This window comes from Schistocerca piceifrons, chromosome 7 (genome assembly GCF_021461385.2).
Source record: "Schistocerca piceifrons isolate TAMUIC-IGC-003096 chromosome 7, iqSchPice1.1, whole genome shotgun sequence".
NCBI classification, from domain to species: domain Eukaryota; kingdom Metazoa; phylum Arthropoda; class Insecta; order Orthoptera; family Acrididae; genus Schistocerca; species Schistocerca piceifrons.
Window position 1 is genome coordinate 310850792 of NC_060144.1, and position 22214 is coordinate 310873005.

Sequence of the window (22214 nt, forward strand, 5' to 3'; positions counted from 1 at the left end):
TTGCTCTCTATAAAAGCCTGATGTTTCGCTCTTTTTTTCATGTCACTTAGAGCATTTGGTAGTTCTTTACTGGTAAGAGGCAGGAAATTGTATGTTAAGCAATGCATCTTTATTTAGTTTGTTAAACTTCCTTTTTTTTAATTTTGTGTGTACGTTGTTCATCTCGTGGTGGTCTAGAGAGAGATTTAATTCTGAGGGCTATCTGGCAACCTGAACGTCGGCATAGGCGGTAGCAAGATATACTGGTTAATTATCAACCACTACTGCACAAACAACTATAGAATTACGTCTGATGAGACAAAAATGTTGTCCCATGCGTCCATCTTCTAGGACTTACGTTTTTATTTTTATTTATTTATTCCATTCCATTGTAGATTGTTACTTATAATTTAAACACAGGCTGTACTGATTCTTACACAAATTGTCCAGTATACATTAATACTTAATATTATCCTACACAATACTACCTCCCATCACCAAAACGATTTCTACCATTAATAATAATAATAACAATAGTCAAAAATAATCTAAAAAATCCTATTTTGCAAAAAACTGCACCTACTGCCAGATCTGTGTCTACTACTTTACAATAACTACAATTTTTGCCTGTCACATTCCACAATCGCTCCATTGCTCCCCCGGTCCACAGATAGGCCCTACCGGTTCCTTGGGTGCTGTGGAGGGCGTTTTGGTTGTATCTGCCTCTTACTCTGTTTGCTGGCTCACTGGTTGCAGGGAAGGATTGCCCTGCTCCAAGAGAGCATTGTTGTTACTGGTAAGGTGTGCAGCCGCAATCCGATTTACGTCACATCGGTTCTTGTTCCATGTGTGGCGGGACATGGCCCACTGCTGCGTTTCTCTCTGGTGTTGTTATGATGGCTGCACTTACGGTGATGGCAGTTCTTTTGCCGCTATTGTTGACCTCAGCTGCCTTGGCTGCGTTGCTTTGCCATCTTCTGCCGCAACCTCTCGTAATGCAGTAGACGGGGGGTTGACTGACAAGATAAAGCGCCGCCCAAGCCTTTCTTGAAACAGCATCGGCAGTGTTGTCCAAGATCTGCTACTCTGTCTCGCAACGCAATATCTTCTTGACACCGTGTCTTCCGTGCCGATTCACTTGCTGCCGATCAGTATCAGCAGCATCGGTATAAGTAAACATCCCCGGGTACTATGTTCTGGCGTACCCTTTTGACTACTGGCATACTCGGAGGTCTGTCTTCTACCAGTTCGCTTCCAGTAGGCGTCGTAGAGTACATGACTAGTCAGGATCCGTGTCAGGCCTCTTGAGGCTTTTAGGTGCTTCATTACTAGTCTCTGTATCATATTTGGCATAAACCGTAAGTCCTCTCATTGTTTTGGCATCCTTTAATCGTTTCCTCCATAGGTGCAGCATTGATTTTAAATTTGCTGCTTGTTTGTGGCCAGTGTTCCTATTAAATTAAGCATTCCGTAACACTGTTTTTTCTTCGGCCAACACGTCGCCGCTTTTTTTGGTATCTGGAGATCAAGTGGACACATTTCAAGTTTTACTTGCAAAGCCTCAACTGACACAGTGATGTTCTGGGATTATGCAATCCAGGAATCGTTACGATCAAATATCGCAGCAACAGTTTTAATCAGATCAGAAGCTTCACCTTTAGTTTTGCATGGACGCGGGTGTTTCAGTGCAGACAGGCTGCGGAGGACTATGGCTCAACTAACACCCTTCCATCGCAGGCAAGGAGTGAGGCGGCTCAGGGGACGACACTGGGTTCTACACTACTGGCCATTAAAATTGCTACACCACGAAGATGACGTGCTACAGACGCGAAATTTAACCGATAGGAAGAAGATGCTGATATGCAAATGATTAGCTTTTCAGAGCATTCACATAAGATTGGCGCCGGTGGCGACGCCTCCAACGTGCTGACATGAGAAAAGTTTCCAACCGATTTCTCATACACAAACAGCAGTTGAACGCCGTTGCTTGGTGAACGTTCTTGAGATACCTCGTGTAAGGAGGAGAAATGCGCACCATCACGTTTCCGACTTTGATAAAGGTCGGATTGTAGCCTATCGCGATTGCGGTTTATCGTATCGCGGCACTGCTGCTCGCGTTGGTCGAGATCCAATGACTGTTAGCAGAATATGGAATCGGTGGGTTCAGAAGGGTAATACGGAACGCCGTGCTGGATTCCAACGGCCTCGTATCACTAGCAGTCGAGATGAGAGGCATATTATCCGCATGGCTGTAGCGGATCGTACAGCCACGTCTCGATCCCTGAGTCAACAGATGGGGACTTTTGCAAGACTGCAAGACAACAACCATCTGCACGAACAGTTCGACAACGTTTGCAGCAGCATGGACTATCAGCTTGGAGACCATGGCTGCGGTTACCCTTGACGCTGCATCACAGTCAGGAGCGCCTGCGATGGAGTACTCAACGACGAACCTGAGTGCACGAATGGCAAAACGTCATTTTTTCCGATGAATCCAGGTTCTGCTTACAGCATCATAATGGTCGCATCCGTGTCTGGCGACATCGCGGTGAACGCACGTTGGAAGCGTGTATTCATCATCGCCATACTGGCGTATCACCCGGCGCGATGGTATGGGTGCCATTGGTTACACGTCTCGGTCACCTCTTGTTCGCATTGACGGCTTTTTGAACAGTGGACATTACATTTCAGTTGCGTTACGACCCGAGGCTCTACCCTTCATTCGATCCTTGCGAAACCCTACATTTCAGCAGGATAATGCACGACCGCATGTTGCAGGTCCTGTACGGGCATTTCTGGATACAAGAAATGTTCGACTGCTGCCCTGACCAGCACTTTCTCCAGATCTCTCACCAATTGAAAACATCTGGTCAATGGTGGCGGAGCAACTGGCTAGTCACAATACGCCAGTCACTACTCTTGATGAGCTGTGGTATCGTGTTGAAGCTGCATGGGCAGCTGTACCTGTACACGCCATCCAAGCTCTGTTTGACTCAATGCCCAGGAGTGTCAAGGACGATATTACGGCCAGAGGTGGTTGTTTTGGGTACTGATTTCTCAGGATCTATGCACCGAAATTGCGTGAAAATGTAATCACATGTCAGTTCTAGTATAATAGATTTGTCCAATGAATACCCGTTTATCATCTGCATTTCTTATTGGTGTAGCAATTTTAATGGCCAGTAGTGTAAGTCAGAAGGACGGTGATTCCGGCTCCTGTCTGGCCACTCAAATTTATGTAGCTCATGGTTTCCTTAGATCGGGATGTTACTTCTGAAAGGGGCCGATTCCCTTCCATATCATGCCCTAATCTGAGTTTGTGTCCCAGCTTTAATGACGTTGTCATTCATGGAACATGAAACCCTGATTTTCTCCCCTTCCTTCTTCGATAGACATCCTCGGTGTCACAAAGCAGCTTAAATCCGGTCCAGACTCTATACCAGTCAGGTGCCTCTCAGAGTATGCTGATAAAATGGCCACATATTTAGCAATTACATACAACCGTTCGCTCACAGAAGGATCCGTACCTAAAGACTGGAAGTCAAGTCACACCAATACCGAAAAAGGGAAGTAGGAGTAATCCGTTGAATTACAGGACCATATCACTGACGTCGATTTGCAGTACATATATTGTATTCGAACATTATGAGGTACCTCGAAGAAAATGATTTATTGACACGTAGTCAGAACGGATTCATAAGACATCGTTCTTGCGAAACACAACTAGCTCTTTATACTCGTGAAGTAACGAGTGCTATCGACAGGGTATGTCAAATAGATTCCATATTTTTAGATTTCCAGAAGGCTTTCGACATCGTTCCTCACAAGCGTCTTCTAACCAAACTGCGTGCCTATGGAATATCGCCGCAGTTGTGCGACTGGGTTTGTGATTTCCTTTCAGAAAGGTAACAGTTCTTAGTAATAGACGGAAAGTCATTGAGTAAAATAGAAATAATATCCAGCGTTCCCCAAGGAAGTGTTTTCGGCCCTCTATTGTTCCTGATCTCTATTAACTACATAGGAGACAATCTCAGTAGCCGTCTTAGATTGCATGCAGATGATGCTGTCATTTACCGTCTTGTAAAGTCACCAGATGGTCAAAACGACTTGCAAAATGATTTAGATAAGATATCTGTATGGTGCGAAAAGTGGCAGTTGACCCTGAATAAGGGACGTGTGATGTTATTCACATTAGTACTAAAAGAAATCCGCTTAATTTCGATTACGCGACAAGTCACTCAAATCTGACATCTGTAAATTCAACTAAATACTTACAAATACCCTAAATTGGAACGATCACACAGATAATAATGTGGATAGAGCCAACCAAAGACTGCGATTCATTGGCAAAACACTTAGAAGGTGCAACAGGCCTAGTACAGAGACTGCTTACACCGCGCCAGTCCGCCCAATTTTGGAGTATTGCTGTGCGGTGTGGGATACGCATCAGATGGGACTGACGGATGACATCGAAAAAGTACAAAGAAGGGCGGTTCGTTTTGTATTATCGCGAGGTAGGGGAGATAGTGCCACAGACATGATACGTGAATTGGAGTGGCAGTCATTAACAAAGGCATTTTTCGTTGCGGCGGGATCTTCTCATGAAATTTCAGTCACCAGTTTTCTCCTCCTATTACCAAAACATTCTGTTGGCACCCACCTACATAGGTAGAAATGATCATCACGATAAAATAAGAGAAATCAGGGCTCGCACAGAAAAACTTAAGTGCTAGTTTTACCCGCGTGCCGTTCGAGAGTGGAACGTTAGAGAGACGGCATGAAGGTGGTTCATTTAACCCTCTGCCAGGCACTTTATTGTGAATAGCAGAGTAATCACGTAGATTTAGATGTAGATGTTCGATCACAGACATGTTAAACTATGAAAATCTTTTGCCTTTCGCATGACGTTGCCACCGGGCAATTTTGTCGACTGTTACATATGAAATACACTCTGAGAAAAAAAAGCGAAGCACCATGAAAGAATTATCCGAATGCGATGGTAATCAGTAGATATGGTGCACATGCCAAAACAATCAAATTATTACAATTTTAGAAAAAAATGGATTATTTATGCAACAGAAAGAGCTTCACAAATTGAGCAAGTCAGTAACGCACTGGTCCACCTCTGAGCCTTGGCATTAATTGACAGAGTTGTTGGATGTCCTCCCGAGGGCTTTCATGCTAAATTCTGTTCAATTGCCGCATTATATCGTCAAAATCCCGAGCTGGTTAGAGGGTCGTGCCCATAACGCTCCAAACTTTCTCAACTGGGGAGAGATCCGGCGACCTTGCTGGCCTAGGCATGGTCTGGCAAGCACCAAGACCAACAATAGAAACTCTTGTCGTGTGCAGGCGGGCATTATTATGCTTAAATGTAAACCAAGAATGGCTTTCCAAGACGGGCAACAAAACGGGGCGTAGAGTATCATCGACATACCGGTGTGCTGTAACTGTGCGGCGGATGACAACCAAAGAGGTCCTGCTACGAAATGGAAAGGCACCCCAAACCATTGCTCGTGGCTGTCGAGCTGTACAGCTGCTGACAGGTTGGTATCCCACTGCTGTCTGGGCAGTCTCCAGACATATCTTCGCTGGTCGTGGTGGCCCGGAATCTCACTGAGTGGAACAGAAATGTCTTCAGTGATGAGTTCGGCTTCGCAGTGAGCCCAGATGACTAGCGAAGAAGTGGCTAGAGACGCCCAGGACAGCAGTGGGTTACCAACCCGACTGTCGCCCGCCATACGGCCCGACAGCCAAGAGTGATGGTCTGGGGTGAGATTTCTTTTAATAGCAGGAGCCCCTTGGATGTCATCCACTGCACCCTTACAGCCGATTGTACGTTGACAATGTTCAAACGCCACGTTTTGTTGGCCCTCATGGAAAGCCATCCTGGGCTTTCATTTTAGCAACATAATGCCATTCTGTACACGGCGAGAACTTCAGCTACGTGTCTTCATGCTTGCCAAACCCTATCTTGGGCAGCAAGGTTGTCGGATCCCTCCCTATCTGAGAATGTTTGGGGCATTGAGGGCAGGAGTCTCCATCAAGCTCAGGATAATGTAACGCGCCAATTGGACATAATTTGTCACGATATCCCTCAGGAGGACATTCAAAATCTCTGTCGATCAAAGCCAAGCCGAATAACTGCTTGTATAGGGGCCAGACGTGGCCCAATGCGCTATTGGCTTGCACAGCTCGTGAAGCTTCTTCTCTTGAATAAATCATTTACATTTTATGAAATTTTAATCATTTGTTTGTAAGTCGCATCTTTCTACTTACATCCCAGTCAGATAATTTCTTCATGCTGTGTCTTTTTTTCGATAATTTCTTCATGCTGTCTTTTTTTCCCTTAGAATGTACCATCACAGTAGGAGACAAAGTAACAACAGAAAAGCATCAGTAATGAGGTTCGCGCCTGATGATGACAAAAGAAGAAATAGTCGAAATCTAATGACAATATTCAGTCGTAATCGCAAATGACTCTTTATTTCATTACTGGTAACCGGTTTCAGTCTTAGTAGACCATCTTCTTACCAGTGGATGATACCATTGGTGACAGACATAGACAGTCGACGGAGGTGTTGTACGAGTATGTACTGGGAGGCACCAGTCATCGACAATGGTGTCACCCACTGGTCTAAGAATAACCCCGGTCACTGATAATGAAATAGTGTCATTTGCGATCACGACTGATTATTTTCATTAGAATGAGTCCTAATATGACTACGAATTATTTGGATGACACTTGCATCTGTAACAAAACAAAAAATTAATTGCGTAATTTTATGTTTCCGAGGTAATGATTAAAAGCGTACGACTACCTCTCGTATATTAGTCTGGTTACTGTCAGCTGCATTAAAGACGCAATGCGTTTTGGTGCCCGCAGGAGGCAACTGCATTAAAGACGCGATGCGTTTTGGTGCCAGCAGGAGGTGCAGAAGTTCCTGGACGGAGCAGAGCACGGCGTCATCTACTTCAGCCTGGGCTCCAACGTCCGCAGCGACCAGATGGCGGAGGACAAGCAGAGAGCGTTCATCGAGGCTTTCCGGGAGCTGCCCCAGAGGGTACTCTGGAAGTGGGAGAGCGATTCGCTGCCCAACCAGCCCGCCAACCTGATGGTCAGGAAATGGCTCCCTCAACAGGATATACTAGGTTTGCATCATACATTCTTGCATTTCAAGTTGGAGGACTGTAAATACGTAGAGCGGACAATAAGTAATACAACACATTTTCATTTTGAAAGCAGGTTGGTTTTATTCAGGATTCCAATCCACCATATTATTTTCCACTCTTTTGGTTAAAGAACCCTTTTTAGCATAATCTTTACGCCACCTTATTGGGAGGGTTTGTGTGTCTGCATTATACCTCTCTACTCGTCGATGTCGGAGCCAACATCCACATACTGCTCCCCGTCGAGTGCATCCTTCATTGGGCCAAGCAGATAGAAGTCGGAAGGTGAGAGATTCGTGCTGTAGGGTGGATGAGGAAGAACAGTCCAACGAAGCTCTGTCAGCTCCTTCGCGTGTGCGGAGTTGTGTGATGACGTGCGTTGTCGTGGAGAACACGATGAAGTCGTTTCTTCGATTTCCTGAGGGTAGTACAGTGCACTTCACTGTTGATCAGTGCCATCGAGCGTAATAACCCCTTCAGAGTCCTAGAAGACTGTCACATGACTCTACCGGCTGAAGGTATGGCTTTGAAATTTACCTTCGGGAGAGAGGTTGTATGGCACCCCTCCATGGAATGCCATTTTGTTTCTGGTTTGAAGTGACGAACCCATGTTCATCACCTGTGATGGTGCTTGACAAAAATTGACACGATCATCCTCGTAAGGCGCAAGCAATTCGGCACGGATGACCTTTCGTTGCTATTTGTGGTCTTCCGTTAGTCGGCGAGGAAACCAGTGGGCACACAGCTTTGAGTATCACCAGCGGTGGACGAATGTGTCAGCACTACCAGCAGAGATGTCCAGTTGGGTAGCGAACTGTTTCCCTCTCATCCAGCGATCACCTCGGACGGGAATATCCGCACGTTCCAGCACTTCAGGAGTCACAGCTGTTCAGGGCCGGTTGGCACGCGGGAGCTCGGACGGATTTCTGCCACCTTTTTGTGATGATGACAGACGCCTCGCCGAACGGCTCACTGTGCTTTTGTTCACTGCCAGGTCTCCATGAACATTCTGCAAGCGCTTATGAATGTCTACGATGATTTGATTTTCCGCCAAAAAACTCAATGACAGTTCTCTGATTGGAACGCCCTCCGTTACAGACGCCATTTTGAACATTACGTATAGTACTGTCAGCTATTAGGACTTCATGAAATTGTTGGGCCTGAGACAGTCATATTCCATGATGTCCCTATTCGCCATTTTCTCAACCGAAATTGGCCGGGAAAAAAAGTGGGCTGCATTATTTATTGAACGTCCCTCGTATTAGTAAATGAGACCCTGTAAGTAGTAGACGAGCTGTGCTATTTGATCAGTAGAATAACTGATTTTGAAATGTTCTCTGTATTCAGTCTCTGTGCCACCTCCATTGTGGCCAGGACACAGATGATGCAGAGGAGGCACATCTCTATCGCGTGATCAACAGGCCCAGTTCGAAAACACTTTTCCATACAAGCGGCACATCAAATGAAGCCCCTCCCACACGCCTACCTTTCCGTTATTGACTTCCAGCCATGTCAGTTTTCGCCACTAATTGTGGTACGCACTGTACTCAAATCTTGCACTTGGGTGCCCCTCTCAGACTGGAGTCCCGCAGGCGGAAACTTCTGTCGCTTGGGCCTTAAATGAGCCCTGGCGATCTAAGCTCTTCAGCTGACGTGGCGTGAGTGGATCTTCCCAAAATCTTTCGTTGTGCTTTGAGCACACTCAAGGCTGTGTCTCAAGCCTTACTCGAATGGAAACCGCCATCGTTATTTGAAGTTCTGCGAGCTTCTTCGGGTGTACAGAGTGGTGTGAGGACTTGCGTTATCGTGGAGAAGGAAAAGTTCGTTTGCATTTTTGTGACAACGAACACGCTGTAGTCGTTTCTTCAAGTTCCTGAGCTGTATGTCTGCAGATTCTTCTAAAACACGATGCCTTTTTTTGGTGACTTGGTGCCACTCTAACTCATGCTTTGTCCCTTGGAGAGACAGTGCTCCCAAATCTGACTTAAATTTTCCTTGTATGCGAGTAGCCACACATATCCGGTTCTTGGACAGTGTGTGTCACTGATGACGTCATCAATGATGTCACGGACTTTGCATGGGGGCTTAATTATTATGAAATTTGAAAATCATTTTTTTATTTTTCGTAGCTGTATGTCCGATTACGCTGTGTCTCGTAAACGGTTGGCCCAGACTAGTATTATTACGCAATCTGACTGCATAGAACAACAACAAAGAATGAAATGAAAATTTTCGTTAACACAATTAATTAATTAAGTCCCCAGCAACTATAAAACCTACGAAACCAAAGCACAAGTGTAATTGTTCTGTGTGTGGGAGTGTGACTCAACGTACACATCTGGCACGGTTCTTCTTCAACAAGACCAGAAATTTTAAATACCATTTATACTGAAGTAACTAAAAAATAGAAATACTATAATTGCGTAAGGAAAGCAGAATTACACTCTAATACAAGAACACAAGCCAGATGCTTTGTTGACTGAACCTGTAATGGTGCATTGAGATAATAAAAAGAAAAGGAAATTTTTTTTTCTTTTACCTTCATATATTGACGAAAAGCACTCTAATCATTACAATATTTCCACACCGACTCGTTACTATCACATCTCAACAAGAACTTTTCTGTATCACATCTCAGCAAGCACTGCCTACTACGAGTTCTCGACCAGCACTTTTCACTAGCACATCTCAACAAGCACTGACCACTACGAGTTCTCCCCAAGCACTGCCAGTGGAGGCGGCTGAATAATACTCTTTGGCGCAATCTCTGGCGCTGTGGCTCAGTGTAGCCACCTTTCAACTTCCTCTACCCTAAACCCATTTGACAAAGGCCAATTGCCCTACATATAAAATGCCGGGATATTCTAAATATGGGAGAATTTCAAAAAGTAGCCCAATGGCGCTAGTGTGTTTCCAATGCAGACAGATTTCTCGTCCTAAGTATAAATTGGCGGCAAATCAGAATAGTGTATTGTCACGGTGGCTGACCTAGAATATGATGACAATCCAGTTCACACCTATTGGGCTATTTATAACGTCGTAGAATTCTGATGTACTACCCCAGATCTCGAATACTGTCTCTGGCTCTATGATGTCACAATCCAGCTCAGATGTGTTGGGCTGCTTATAACAGTGCAGAACTCCGACATACTGGCCGAGACTTGATATACTAGGGCTGGTTCTGTTACGTCAGAATCCAAATTCTGGAATACTGGTACAGTCATTTCTGGGACGAAGAATGTGTGGGCAAGACCACGCCTGTCTGCTGACCTATTTGGCTTCTTTTTCCTCACCAAGCAGCTATTCAGTCAGAGGTGTATCTTCACTGTTTCTCCTACAACTAAGTTTGGATCTCTCGACTTGAGTCTTTTTTTTAACAACAAAGGGGGGGGGGGGGATGAAGGAACGGGCTCTCCGCCCTCACACCATCCCCACAACACCACTCATGATCTCGCGACGCCCCCACTACCCTACGTCACCACTCCTCATTCCTGCCGTCCACGAGTATCTATACTACTACACACTGAATTAGATCACCCCCCCCCCCCAAAAAAAAGTCCATTTGTGTTATACTTAAACAATCCCCACACTCCCTCTGACATTATAGTTTAAACAGTTCACCCCACCATACCAATTACCATAAGATCTAAACGACGAGAAAATCCAGTTATCCTAAATTTAAAATGATGCGAAGTCTGCTGGCTGTCAAACTATAGACGAGTCGTCCTAACTTTAAAATTCAAAGGCCAAGTGATGCAGTCTGTGTGCTTGTCAAACATTCTGCACTGTGCACGTAGTTGGGGAGGGTTTCGGGAATAGGGGAGGTAATCACTTTCATCCCTATTTGAAACAATGTTGTCCTCACACCATGTGCGCTGAACGTTGGTGGAATACCAGGCAGCAGCAAGCATCACTTTTCTTAAAAGTTATGTGATATGCCTTTTTCTGAAATTATGTCGTCTCATCTGCACATGATGATAGGCTTTGTCTGACATTTTTTTAAAAGCAAATCGCCTAGCCACAACAAATTTCCTCAGACTTTCCTTGTCAGCCTTGAAGTTCGGATCTGCGCGACGAAAGTTGGCATTTCTTTTTATTGTTCATAATATCGCATAAATTGTTGCCTACTAACACATCTATCTGTATCATCAGTAAGATGTTTACAATGTTGAGTTTTTTTCTTCTCTGGGACGGATTTTTGAATTTCCTCGGTACCGTGTCCCGTCTGCCGTAATTTTCACACTGTCAACTTACTAAGCTTAAACGTGTCTTTCCACTTCCCATCACCTTTTCCTGCTGTACTATCACTTCTTTCACCTTCTCATCGTCAATAAATCTAAATACGTCAAGATCAAGACGTAGCAACTGCCTGCGACAGCATTTTCCGCTATCACTTTCCGTTTCTGCACTTCGATGTAACAATGTGCGCATCTTCGAAACGAACCAGATCTGTACTTAGAGATGTAACACTCAATAGCCAATTCCGCTGACCGAAAGTAAGAAGAGAGGCTGTTGTAATTAGTTAATACAAACCATTGATAAATCCACGGAAGTCTGATTTTCAATACATATATTTTTTAATGGAAACCTGTTGTTATTTTTAACACAAATGAAAATAGAAATAAATACTTAATCAGTGCCGTTTGTTAGATTGTAAAATGTTAAGTACATCCAGAGTAATATGTAACGTAAAGTTGATGCTTGAAACCTCAGACGTTCAGTCGCTTATTGTAACAAACAAGATCTGTAGGGGTATGTTTACGAAGACTACGATGTTTACGAGTTTGGCTGTCTCAGTGTCTGCATGTTGCCCTTGCTGAATTAGTCCTTGTACTCAGAACAACTGTAGTACACTGTGTTACCGGACGTCTGTGATAGTGTCCTGTACACAGGTAAGAACGGTTCAAAAATATTTCAAATGGCCCTGAGCACTATGGGACTTAACATCTGAGGTAATCAGTCCCCTAGAACTTAGAACTACTTAAACCTAACTAACTTAAGGACATCACACACATCCATGCCCGAGGCAGGATTCGAACCTGCGATCGTAGCAGTCGCGCGGTTCCGGGCTGAAGCGAGTAGAACCGCTCGGCCACAGCGGCCGTCACGTAAGAACAGAAGTCCGCACAGTAGGAACGTGAGAAGGTCGAAAGTACAACAATGTGAAAAGTCTCGTGAGAACTGTGAAAATGGTTTATTCTAACTCTGAAAAGGCAGAGATGATACTCATCTATGGCGATTGTAGACAAAATGCAGCTGCACCCTGCAGATTGTATGCAGAAAGGTACCCGGACAGAGACCATCCAATGGGCCGCACATTTGAAAACATCTACAAACAATTGTATGCAACAGGTATGGCTGTAACACGCAAACGGGTCCGTAACAAACCCATCACAGGAGAATCAGGTGCAGTTGGTGTGTTAGTTGCTGTTGCCGTGAACTTACACATGAGTTCACGTGACATCACTAAAGGCAGTGCAAAGAGTCAAAGTAGTGGAATGCGCATACTTGATCGTCACAGATTTCACCCGTATCATGTGTCGCTGCATCAGCAATTACATGGATATGACTTTAATAACTGAGTGAATTTCTGTCATTGGGCATTAACGGAGAATGCGTTGCAGTTCTACCTGCTTACCGATGAAGGTTTCACAAACCACGGTGCAGTGCATTTACGAAACATGCATTACTGATCCGTGGACAATCCTCGCTGGCTTCGACAGGTAGAGCGACAGTTACCGTGGAATGCAAATTTATGGTGCGGAATCATTGGCGACCATCTCATTAGTCCTCACTTCATTGAAAGAACTCAAACAGCTGCAAAATACATCGAGTTTCTACAAAATGATCTGCCAAAATTGTTAGAAAATGTCCCGCTGGAAACGCGTATACGTATGTGGTATCAACAGGATGGTGCCCCTGCACATTCTGCAATGGACGCTAGGGTAACCCTTGAGAGAATGTTCGACGGGCGTTTCATAGGACATCGCAGACGCATAAATTGGCCAACCTGTTCTCTTGATCTTACACCCTTAGACTTCTTTCTGTGGGGTACTTTAAAGGAGAACGTGTCCCGTGATGTGCCTACAACCCGAGAGGATACGAAACATCGTATTGAGTCAGCCTGTGGCATCATTACACCAGATATACTGCGTCGTGTAAGACATTCATTATACGGTGGATAGCAAGTGTGTGCAGCAAATGATGGGCATCACTTTGAACATTTATTGGCCTGAAATGCCAGGACACACTCTTTTACACTTTCTAATTGAAAAAAGAAAATTGCAAGTTTAACTACATTCTCATGTAAATGTACATTTTCTTCTAACAAATCAATGCCGTACAGTATCCTTCAGAGAAAAAGACTGATAAAAATGTTAGCATGTGGACGTAATGTGCTGTTCTAGTCTCTTCTGCACCTACGTTACATCACTGTTCGTTTGTATCCCTAATTAATTCCGTTCTCTCCAATACACACGATTGAGGAGTAGTTACTCAAGCGTCAACTTTACGATACAAATTACTCAAGATGTAATTAACATTTTACACTGTAAGAAACGGCATTGATTAAGTATTTTTTTCTATTTTCAGTTCTGCTAAAAATATGAACAGGTTTCCATTTTAAAAAAAAGAATAAGTATATGTTGAAAATCATACTTCCGTGCATTTGTCAATGGTTTGTATTAACCAATTACACCAGCCCCTGTTCTCACTTTCTGTATGCGGAATTGGTTATTCCGTGTTGTTGTGGTTTCGGAAGTGTTTCCAGTGATAATATTAGGTAATTCAACCTGTACATTTGTTGACTCCTCCAGGAACATACGCTCTCGGAACCGCAGCTTCTGTCTCTTGATTTCGTTTATTATCTCTGTGGCGCTTTTTTGCTTACTAAATGAAAGTGTAACGCAACGCTCTGTTCTTCTATGGATCTTCTCTATATCCTCTATCAGTTCTATCTGGAACGAATCCCACATTCAGGAGCAATATTCTAGTATTGGTCGAACGAGTTTTCGTAACCTACTTTCTTTGTTGATGGACTACATTGCCTGAGGATTCTTCCAATGAATCTCAGTGTGGCATCTGCCTTAATGCCGATTAATTTTATGTGGTCGTCCCATTTCAAATCGTTCTGTATGCATGCTGCTAGATACTTTATTGAAGCAACTGCTTCCAGTGGTTGTTCTAAAAGTGGGTAATCATACAATAAAGGGTATTTGTGTCTATGTATTCGCAGTCCGTTACATTAGTTTATGTTGACGGTCAACTGGCACTCGCTGCACCACGACTCGATCCTCTGCAGGTCTCCCTGCATTTCGCTACAATTTTCTCCCGTTGCGACTTCTCTGCGAACACCACCTTCATCCGCGAATAGCCTCTTAGAACTTCCGATGTTATGAGACTTCAGGGGGAAAAATGAGCTGTTTTCTTGATACATATTCACGCAACTGAGAAGGAAAAAAAAACAATTCACAAAAAGGTGAGAGTTGTGTGCTACGTAACAGAAAAAAGAAATGGAAGTGTACAGTATTTTAAAAAGTGTTATGTTCTCTAGACTTAGAAGACTTGAGGTCTAGCATACCCAATAATCATATTAGCTGATACGTAAATCAGTCATAATCGCTGATGTGTACCGCCGACCGGTGTGGCCGTGCGGTTCTAGGCGCTTCAGTCTGGCACCGCGTGACCGCTACGGTCGCAGGTTCGAATCCTGCCTCGGGCATGGATGTGTGTGATGTCCTTAGGTTAGTTAGGTTTAAGTAGTTCTAAGTTCTAGGGGACTGATGACCACAGATGTTAAGTCCCATAGTGCTCAGAGCTATTTGAACCATTTGATGTGTACCACAGCTCATTTCACAGCAACCACTAGCGTATTTAGATGGTGTTAAACTACGAGGTTTCACGTCGCAGGATAGCAAGTGCGAAAGTGGAGAAGAACTAACTGTGCAACACCTATGTCATTGGCCTCTTTGTCCATTTACCTGTTCAACGCAGGACTTTAACGTCCCCTATGGAAAATTATTAATGTCTGTGCTAGTAACCTCTTACGTTATTTGATTTTCAAACAGCTGAGCAAAACTGAACGTACTTAGACATTTCTCTCTTTACTTATTCTAATGTATTCTGTATCTGTATAATATTATTCTTATGCCGTAAATTTGTAATTCTACATCTACATCTACATTTATACTCCGCAAGCCACCCAAAGGTGTGTGGCGGAGGGCATTTTACGTGCCACTGTCATTACCTCCCTTTCCTGTTCCAGTCGCGTATGGTTCGCGGGAAGAACGACTGTCTGAAAGCCTCCGTGCGCGCTCTAATCTCTCTAATTTTACATTCGTGATCTCCTCGGGAGGTATAAGTAGGGGGAAGCAATATATTCGATACCTCATCCAGAAACGCACCCTCTCGAAACCTGGCGAGCAATCTGCACCGCGATGCAGAGCGCCTCTATTGCAGAGTCTGCCACTTGAGTTTATTAAACATCTCCGTATTAAACATCTCCGTATAGACACCAGTTCTTCAAATTAAGTTTCATTTCACTGCACACGTTTCTGTTGGTCATAGTATATGCATAACATGTGAGAAGTTAGAAAAGGGGGACTGTTAGCGTTTGCACGTGCGTTGATAATTCAGCAAGGGACCGCTTAACAGCAATGCTGGTTCTAAGGACATTCCAAAAAGTTTGTGAGTGCACAAGTGGTGGTTTACGGACTTGCAATATTGTCCGCAAGACTCTTCGGTGGTGATTGTGCACCCGCACAGTCGCAACAGATGGCTGCTGGCCATCTCTACAAGGACTACAGTGGGTCTACACCTTTGATGGCTCACCAATACCATTATTTCTACAAAGGCTGCAGTGGGTCTACACCTCTGGTGGCCCACCAATACCATAATCTCTACCAGGACTACAGTGGGTCTGCTCTGTGATGACCTACCTACTTATATTTTTCAGAACTTCGACTAATTCTGCTGTGGGTTTGCTCTGTTGTGGCCCATTACCTGTATGCATGTCAAGAGTCAGCACTGTCTTTCCGTTGGAAGGCCAAGACTACTTTTTCAAGACTGCATGGAAATCCACTACTTCCGTGTGCATTTTCTTTTACTGCTCAGACTTTGAGAAAAAAAAAACTGCAATTAGTACTGTGATGAACGATCAGGACTGACTTTATGAGAACAATTTTTGCTTTTGACCAAAATTGTATCAATAAGTGTGTGCATTTGATATATTTGTTACCGGTAATATAAAAAAATTACCAAATAATCATTGGGCACTGCCCAAAACAATTTGTAAAATTTTTTGTGGGGAGCTTGGAGCCAATGTAAGTAGGCTATTTAGGTTTTTATGCTGGTAACGCCACCTAGATCTGTGCTGTGTGCAGTCTTTTGCTGGTTGGCATTGTTGGAATATTCGCTATTGTAGTGTTGGGCATTTGGATGCGAACAGCGCGTAGCGTTGCGCAGTTGGAGGTGATCCGCCAGCAGTGGTGGATGTGGGGAGAGAGATGGCAGAAGTTTGAGAGCATCCGATTTGGACCTGTGTCCGTCAGAAAATAGAAATTTGGAATACTGGATGTCATATATATATATATATATATATATATATATATATATATATAATGACTTTTGAACATTATTAAGGTAAATACATTGTTTGCTCGCTATCAAAATCTTTCATTTGCTAACTATGCCTATCAGTAGTTAGTGCCTTCAGTAGTTAGAATCTTTTATTTAGCTGGCAATATTGGCGCTCTCTGTATTGCAGTAGTTCGAGTAACGAAGATTTTTGTGAGGTAAGTGATTCATGAAAGGTATAGGTTATTGTTAGTCAGGGCCATTCTTTTGTAGGAATTATTGAAAGTCAGATTGCGTTGCGCGAAAAAAAATATTGTGATGATTAGAATAAGTAAACAGAGAAATGTCTGAGTACGTTCAGTTTTGCTAGGCTGTTTGAAAATCAAATAACGTAAGAGGTTTACTAGCACAGTCTTTTATAATTTTTCTAAGAGGACGTTTCAGGACGTTGTGCTTGTAAACGATATTTCCCTAGGTGTGGCTCAATTTTGGACAAATATCATCCGATTTGCAAATCTGGTAGATGATATTTCTCTATGTTATTTTATTTTACAAATATATGTATACTATGTACGAGGGTTGCCCAGAAAGTATTGTACCGCCTTTTTTCTATAACAATTCTTTACTGAACGTAATGAAAATTACGCACACGAAAGAATGGTGTTTCATCTGCATACCCTATATTTCAACGTAATCTCCATCCCCTTCTATGTCCTTCCCCCACCGAGAAACTAGGGCATGTGTGCCCTGTCGGTACCAATCCTTGTACTGGTGGCGGAGCCAGAGCTTCACTGTGTGAATCAAATGGCTCTGAGCACTATGGAACTTAACATTTGAGGTCATCAGTCCCCTAGAACTTAGAACTACTTAAACCTAACTAACTTAAGGACATCACACACATCCATGCCCGAGGCAGGATTCGAACCTGCGACCGTAGCAGTCGCACGGTTCCGGACTGAACTGTGTGAATCACCTCCTCATTATCTTCAAAATGTCTTCCACGAATGGCATCCTTTAATACTCAGTCCCTGAGCGGAGAAAATCTCCGACCCAGCCGGGAAACGATCCGGGGCCCTTAGGATTGACATTCTGTCGCGCTGGCCACTCAGCTACCGGGGGCGGACCTTTCTCTGCAGTGAGAAAGTCAATGACTCACGTTGCTTGTAACGTACATCATCTACAGAAGCCATTTAGAAACTGTCCTGCAGCTACTCTATCGGGTCGGAAGTAACGAAAACTTGGCGCGCTCATTCAGGAGACTTCGGTGCACTACTTTCTGGGCGACCCTCGTATAAATGTGTGTCGTGTAAAGGTAGACTTCTAGCACAAGTAAAATGAAATAAGTGTAAGCTTCATGTTTGCTGATTCTCATCACTTTGGTATTTCTAATGTTTGTCTACTTTCCATACTCTTTTGCAGTTTTACGATCATCTGTCTCAGCCGACAGTGCTTGAACGTACACATACTTAACTATATTTCTTCTCCTCCAAGTACTGTGCCTGTTGCTTTTTCTAATGCTTTGCCCTTTACCTTCCAAGTTAAAAGCACGATAACACCCCTGATGGTAATGACTCGCGGTGCACTGAATGTTCCAGAAAACCAGAGTACGGTTCGCCTTTCGACTCCTACAAACGTTTCCACTTTAGCTATTTCGTGAACACTTGCCGACTGTTGCTTCCCGTCGCTTAACCGATGTAAGGCATTTCACCACTCGCGCGCTTCTCAGCGCAGCTCCAATGCATGTGAGCGTCTTTAAAGTGCCCTCAGGCGCTCAATATTTCTTCTTCTTCTGCTTCTGCATCTTCTTCTTCTTCTGTGCAGGTATTAGACGAAGTTCCCTGTTACGGTACCCATTGTCATTGGGGTTTTCCTCTGTCTCTTCTTCCTTGGAACTTATTTCTAACCTCTTAGGAGTATCTGTTACTCTCCATTCTTTCTAGTTGTTCGTTCCATTTTCTCCTATAATCTAGAATTTTATTATTTAGAGCATAAATTTTTAGTTCTTCTCTAATATCTTTATTCCTTAGTCTGTCTTCTATTGTGCAGCCTTTAGCTCGTTTCAGGTATTTCTTTTCTCGTACTTGAATACGGCTTCCTTGCTTTTTGCTAATCAACCAGGTCTCCCTTCCAAAGACCAGTCTGAGGACTTCAATTGTTCTGTAGAATTTAATTTGACTGTCTTCTCGAGTTTTATTTTTAAGTTTGCTGTCAATTTGTCCTCATACCCGGCTAAATTTACTTAGCTTCACTCCTGTGTCTTTGCTGTAGCTCTATGTCACCTCACACCCTACATAACTGAAGTGATTTACTTGCTCTAAAATGTTCTGATCTACCACTGTTTTGGTTGTCATGTGTTCTTTCCCCATAAAGGCCATTGTCTTAGTTTTTTGTGTTGAGCTCTCCAAGTCAAATTCAGCATTTATTTGTTTCGGTAACTAAATTCCTTTGCAAGGCCTCTTCTTCTTTATGCGCTAGGACCACTCCATTCACGTAGGTAAATGTTAACCAATTTGAGGAGATACAACAGCCTTGTTGTACTGCTCGGTTGGTTGATATATCATTAGTCATTTTCCCACTGAGATCTAGAGTTTCCGATATTCGCGATTCGTCACTGGCTCCCAAAGTTTCTGTCTATTGACACTGTCAAAAGTTGTTTTAAAATCGATAAAAGCAACGCGTATTGCTTTATTATATTCTCTGCTTTTTCCTATCATCTGCTGTAAAATAAAAACTGCATTTATCATAGAGCGTCCTTTCTTAAAACGCATTTGTTTCTCATGCAGTACTGCTACTGCTTTCGTTATGGTTTTAAGTCTTGTGCTTAAATCTTAGTATCCATCGTGTACGCTCCGTTTAGTAAACATATTCCTCTGTAGTTGCTGCGTGGGCTTTTATTTCCTTTTTTTAAAAAAAACTGATGTCACTCTAGTAATCTTCCAGTCTTTGGGGATACTCTTGCTCTTCCAACATTCGTTTAAGAGTGTGGCACACATCATTCCTTCTCATCTACTGGTTCAATTTCAATTTCTTGTGCTGTATCATCATACCATTATCCTTTGCAATAATTAACCCATTGTTGTTTATTTCTACCTCCTATTTTTCTGTTGAGTTTAATGTTTTTAAAACTTCGTAGGCCATTTATTGCCTCCCGTGAACACCACTCTCGATACTAGAAGTAAATCTATCCCTGTGTTCTTGGTGTGCATTTCTTACAACACATTTAGCAATATTTCATCTCCCCTCATAGGATTGCATCTCTCAGCCGTGGGGTGTCTAAAGTATTTCATATAAGCGTCACGTTTTTCATTAACAGACTTCATTACATCCTCATTCTAAATTTTTAGGCCCGTTCTTTTCCTTATTTTTTCCATTTTACCGAGAGTTTCTCCTGCTACTCTATATATCAGATTCTTTAGATTTTGCCATTCTTCTTCTATACTATCCTTAGTTTGCAAGATTGCTAGCTTTTTATTCAATCTGCTTTGGGAAAGATATTTGATACTGCCCTCTACAAGCAGGTATACTTTATAAACTGTTTTATCGTGTTAGTTACTTATCTGTTTTGTCATTTTCTTCCATTTCGCAAACATGTCTATTCTGGAGATTACTAGACAATGAACTGATCCTACATCCCGTCCTCTATAAATTCTTATATCCCTTACTTGACCGGCTAGCTTATCATTTACCAAAATGCAGTCAATTATTGATCAAGACCCCTACTGACTCAGCTATATTTACGTATATCTCTTTTCTCAAAAAGTAAGTTTGTTATTTTTAGATATTGTAAGTGGCAAACATCTCAGTATTTTTCTATATTCATTATACATCGGTTGTCCAAAAAACTCTATAATACTCGTTACTGGGATGTTTCCTATTCTGGAATTGAAATCACTAATTATAACAATCTTATCAGTAGCTCTGTCTTTATTCAGAGTCTTCTGTGGTTCTTCATAGAAGGTTCTAGACTCATCCTTTTTTTCTTTCTTCTGGTGCATACACACGCATAAACGTGGCATTGCCTCTTCTCAGTTTCAGTGTGATTGTGAGTATTCTTTCACCTATGTACGTGCAATTATTGATTTCTTTTTCCCATTTCATATGGAGGAGTAACGAAGAAGCAATCAAAGATGTGCCACCTTTGTTTGCTTCTTCGTTTTGTTATACTCCGCTATAGAACGTTATCACCTGCATATTTATCATCTCTCACTTTCATTTTTGTTTCTGTAATTTCCACAGTATCGACATTCATGCCTTTTAGTATTAGTTCTAGTTCTGTCCCTTTTTTTGGAATTCCTCTGACATTCCAGGTTGCTACTGTGATGTATCCGTTGTTCAATATTTGTTGCGCAATAGTATTGTGTCAGTATATTACGCGAAAGTGCAAGAGCACGAACGGCACGGCATTATTGCGTAATATTTATTCCCGGCCCGCGTGAGTCAGAACTCTGCCTTAGTAGCGAACTTATCAGCGCCAGATGATTCAGATCTCGCAGTACTGCGATTGCAGTCGCTTCGTGCTGCGATCAGGTTACCAAGAGGAAGCTGCGAAGGGCGAAAAATTAGCTTGGAAGACGTTCACCACACTTCCGCACTAACATGCCAAAGAGAACTTGCAGCATAGGCAGATGACTATCGGGATTTTTTAAGGATGTACGAGGAACCTTTCAACGAAGTGGTGAACTTCTTTTCACCTTCGGGACACAGAAAGAATGCTGTTTATATTCTCGTCGGATTTCACTTTCCAGAAGGCTGGAAGCGATCTATAAACCTAAAAAAATATACATTATTGCAGAGGATCGTTAGTCAGTGCTGTTTTGTATTTCTGCGATAAATTATTCTCGCTTCTGAAGCGAAAACATAAGCTGTTTCAGAGTTGTTTCCCTGCACTTAAACATATTTGTCGAAAGTGTTTGTGAATAAGTGTTAAACATGTAATATCTCCGTGAAACATACGAGCTTATTAAAGGAACCCGAGAAAAAATGTGCCGCACTTCTTTGAATCTACTCTATCTTTTTTCTAATACTACGTAGTAAGGCCCCCAGGCTGATGAGAAGTATTCTAGAATCGGTCAAACGATTCTTTTGCATCTTCTTTTTTTCTGATTGAATCAAATTTCCTTAGGGTTCTTCCTATCTATCTCACACTGACGTCTGCCCATTCTGCGATTGCTCAGAATCGCCCTGTATGCATAGTCCTAGATATTTAGGATCTAAAGGTAGGGGCTGTTCCAGTAACTGCTCGGAAATTGTGTAATCGAATAATACCGGGGTATCTCCTCCTAAGCTACCTACCGAAAGTATCCGCACACCTCGTTGTAATGCAGACCTGGCCACTAAACGTCGCGGAACGCGGGCCTGCCGGCATAAAAGGAGGCGGGGAGTGCTGTATTGTCAGCAACAGCGGAACGGGTCGGTCAGCAGAGCTCATTGGCTTCGAACGTGGACCAGTCTACATCTACATCTGCATACAGACTCCGCAAGCCACTGTATGT

At 43.0% G+C, this 22214-nt stretch overlaps 1 protein-coding gene across 1 annotated transcript in view; it reads left to right on the forward strand.

Annotated features, from left to right (window-relative positions):
* LOC124805098 (UDP-glucosyltransferase 2-like) overlaps window positions 1–22214 on the forward strand; it is a 129831-nt gene that overhangs the window by 81816 nt on the left and 25801 nt on the right. Inside the window, exon 5 of the mRNA XM_047265541.1 lies at window positions 6909–7131. Coding sequence (XP_047121497.1) covers window positions 6909–7131 — 223 coding nt within the window. The remainder of the gene's footprint in view (window positions 1–6908; window positions 7132–22214) is intronic.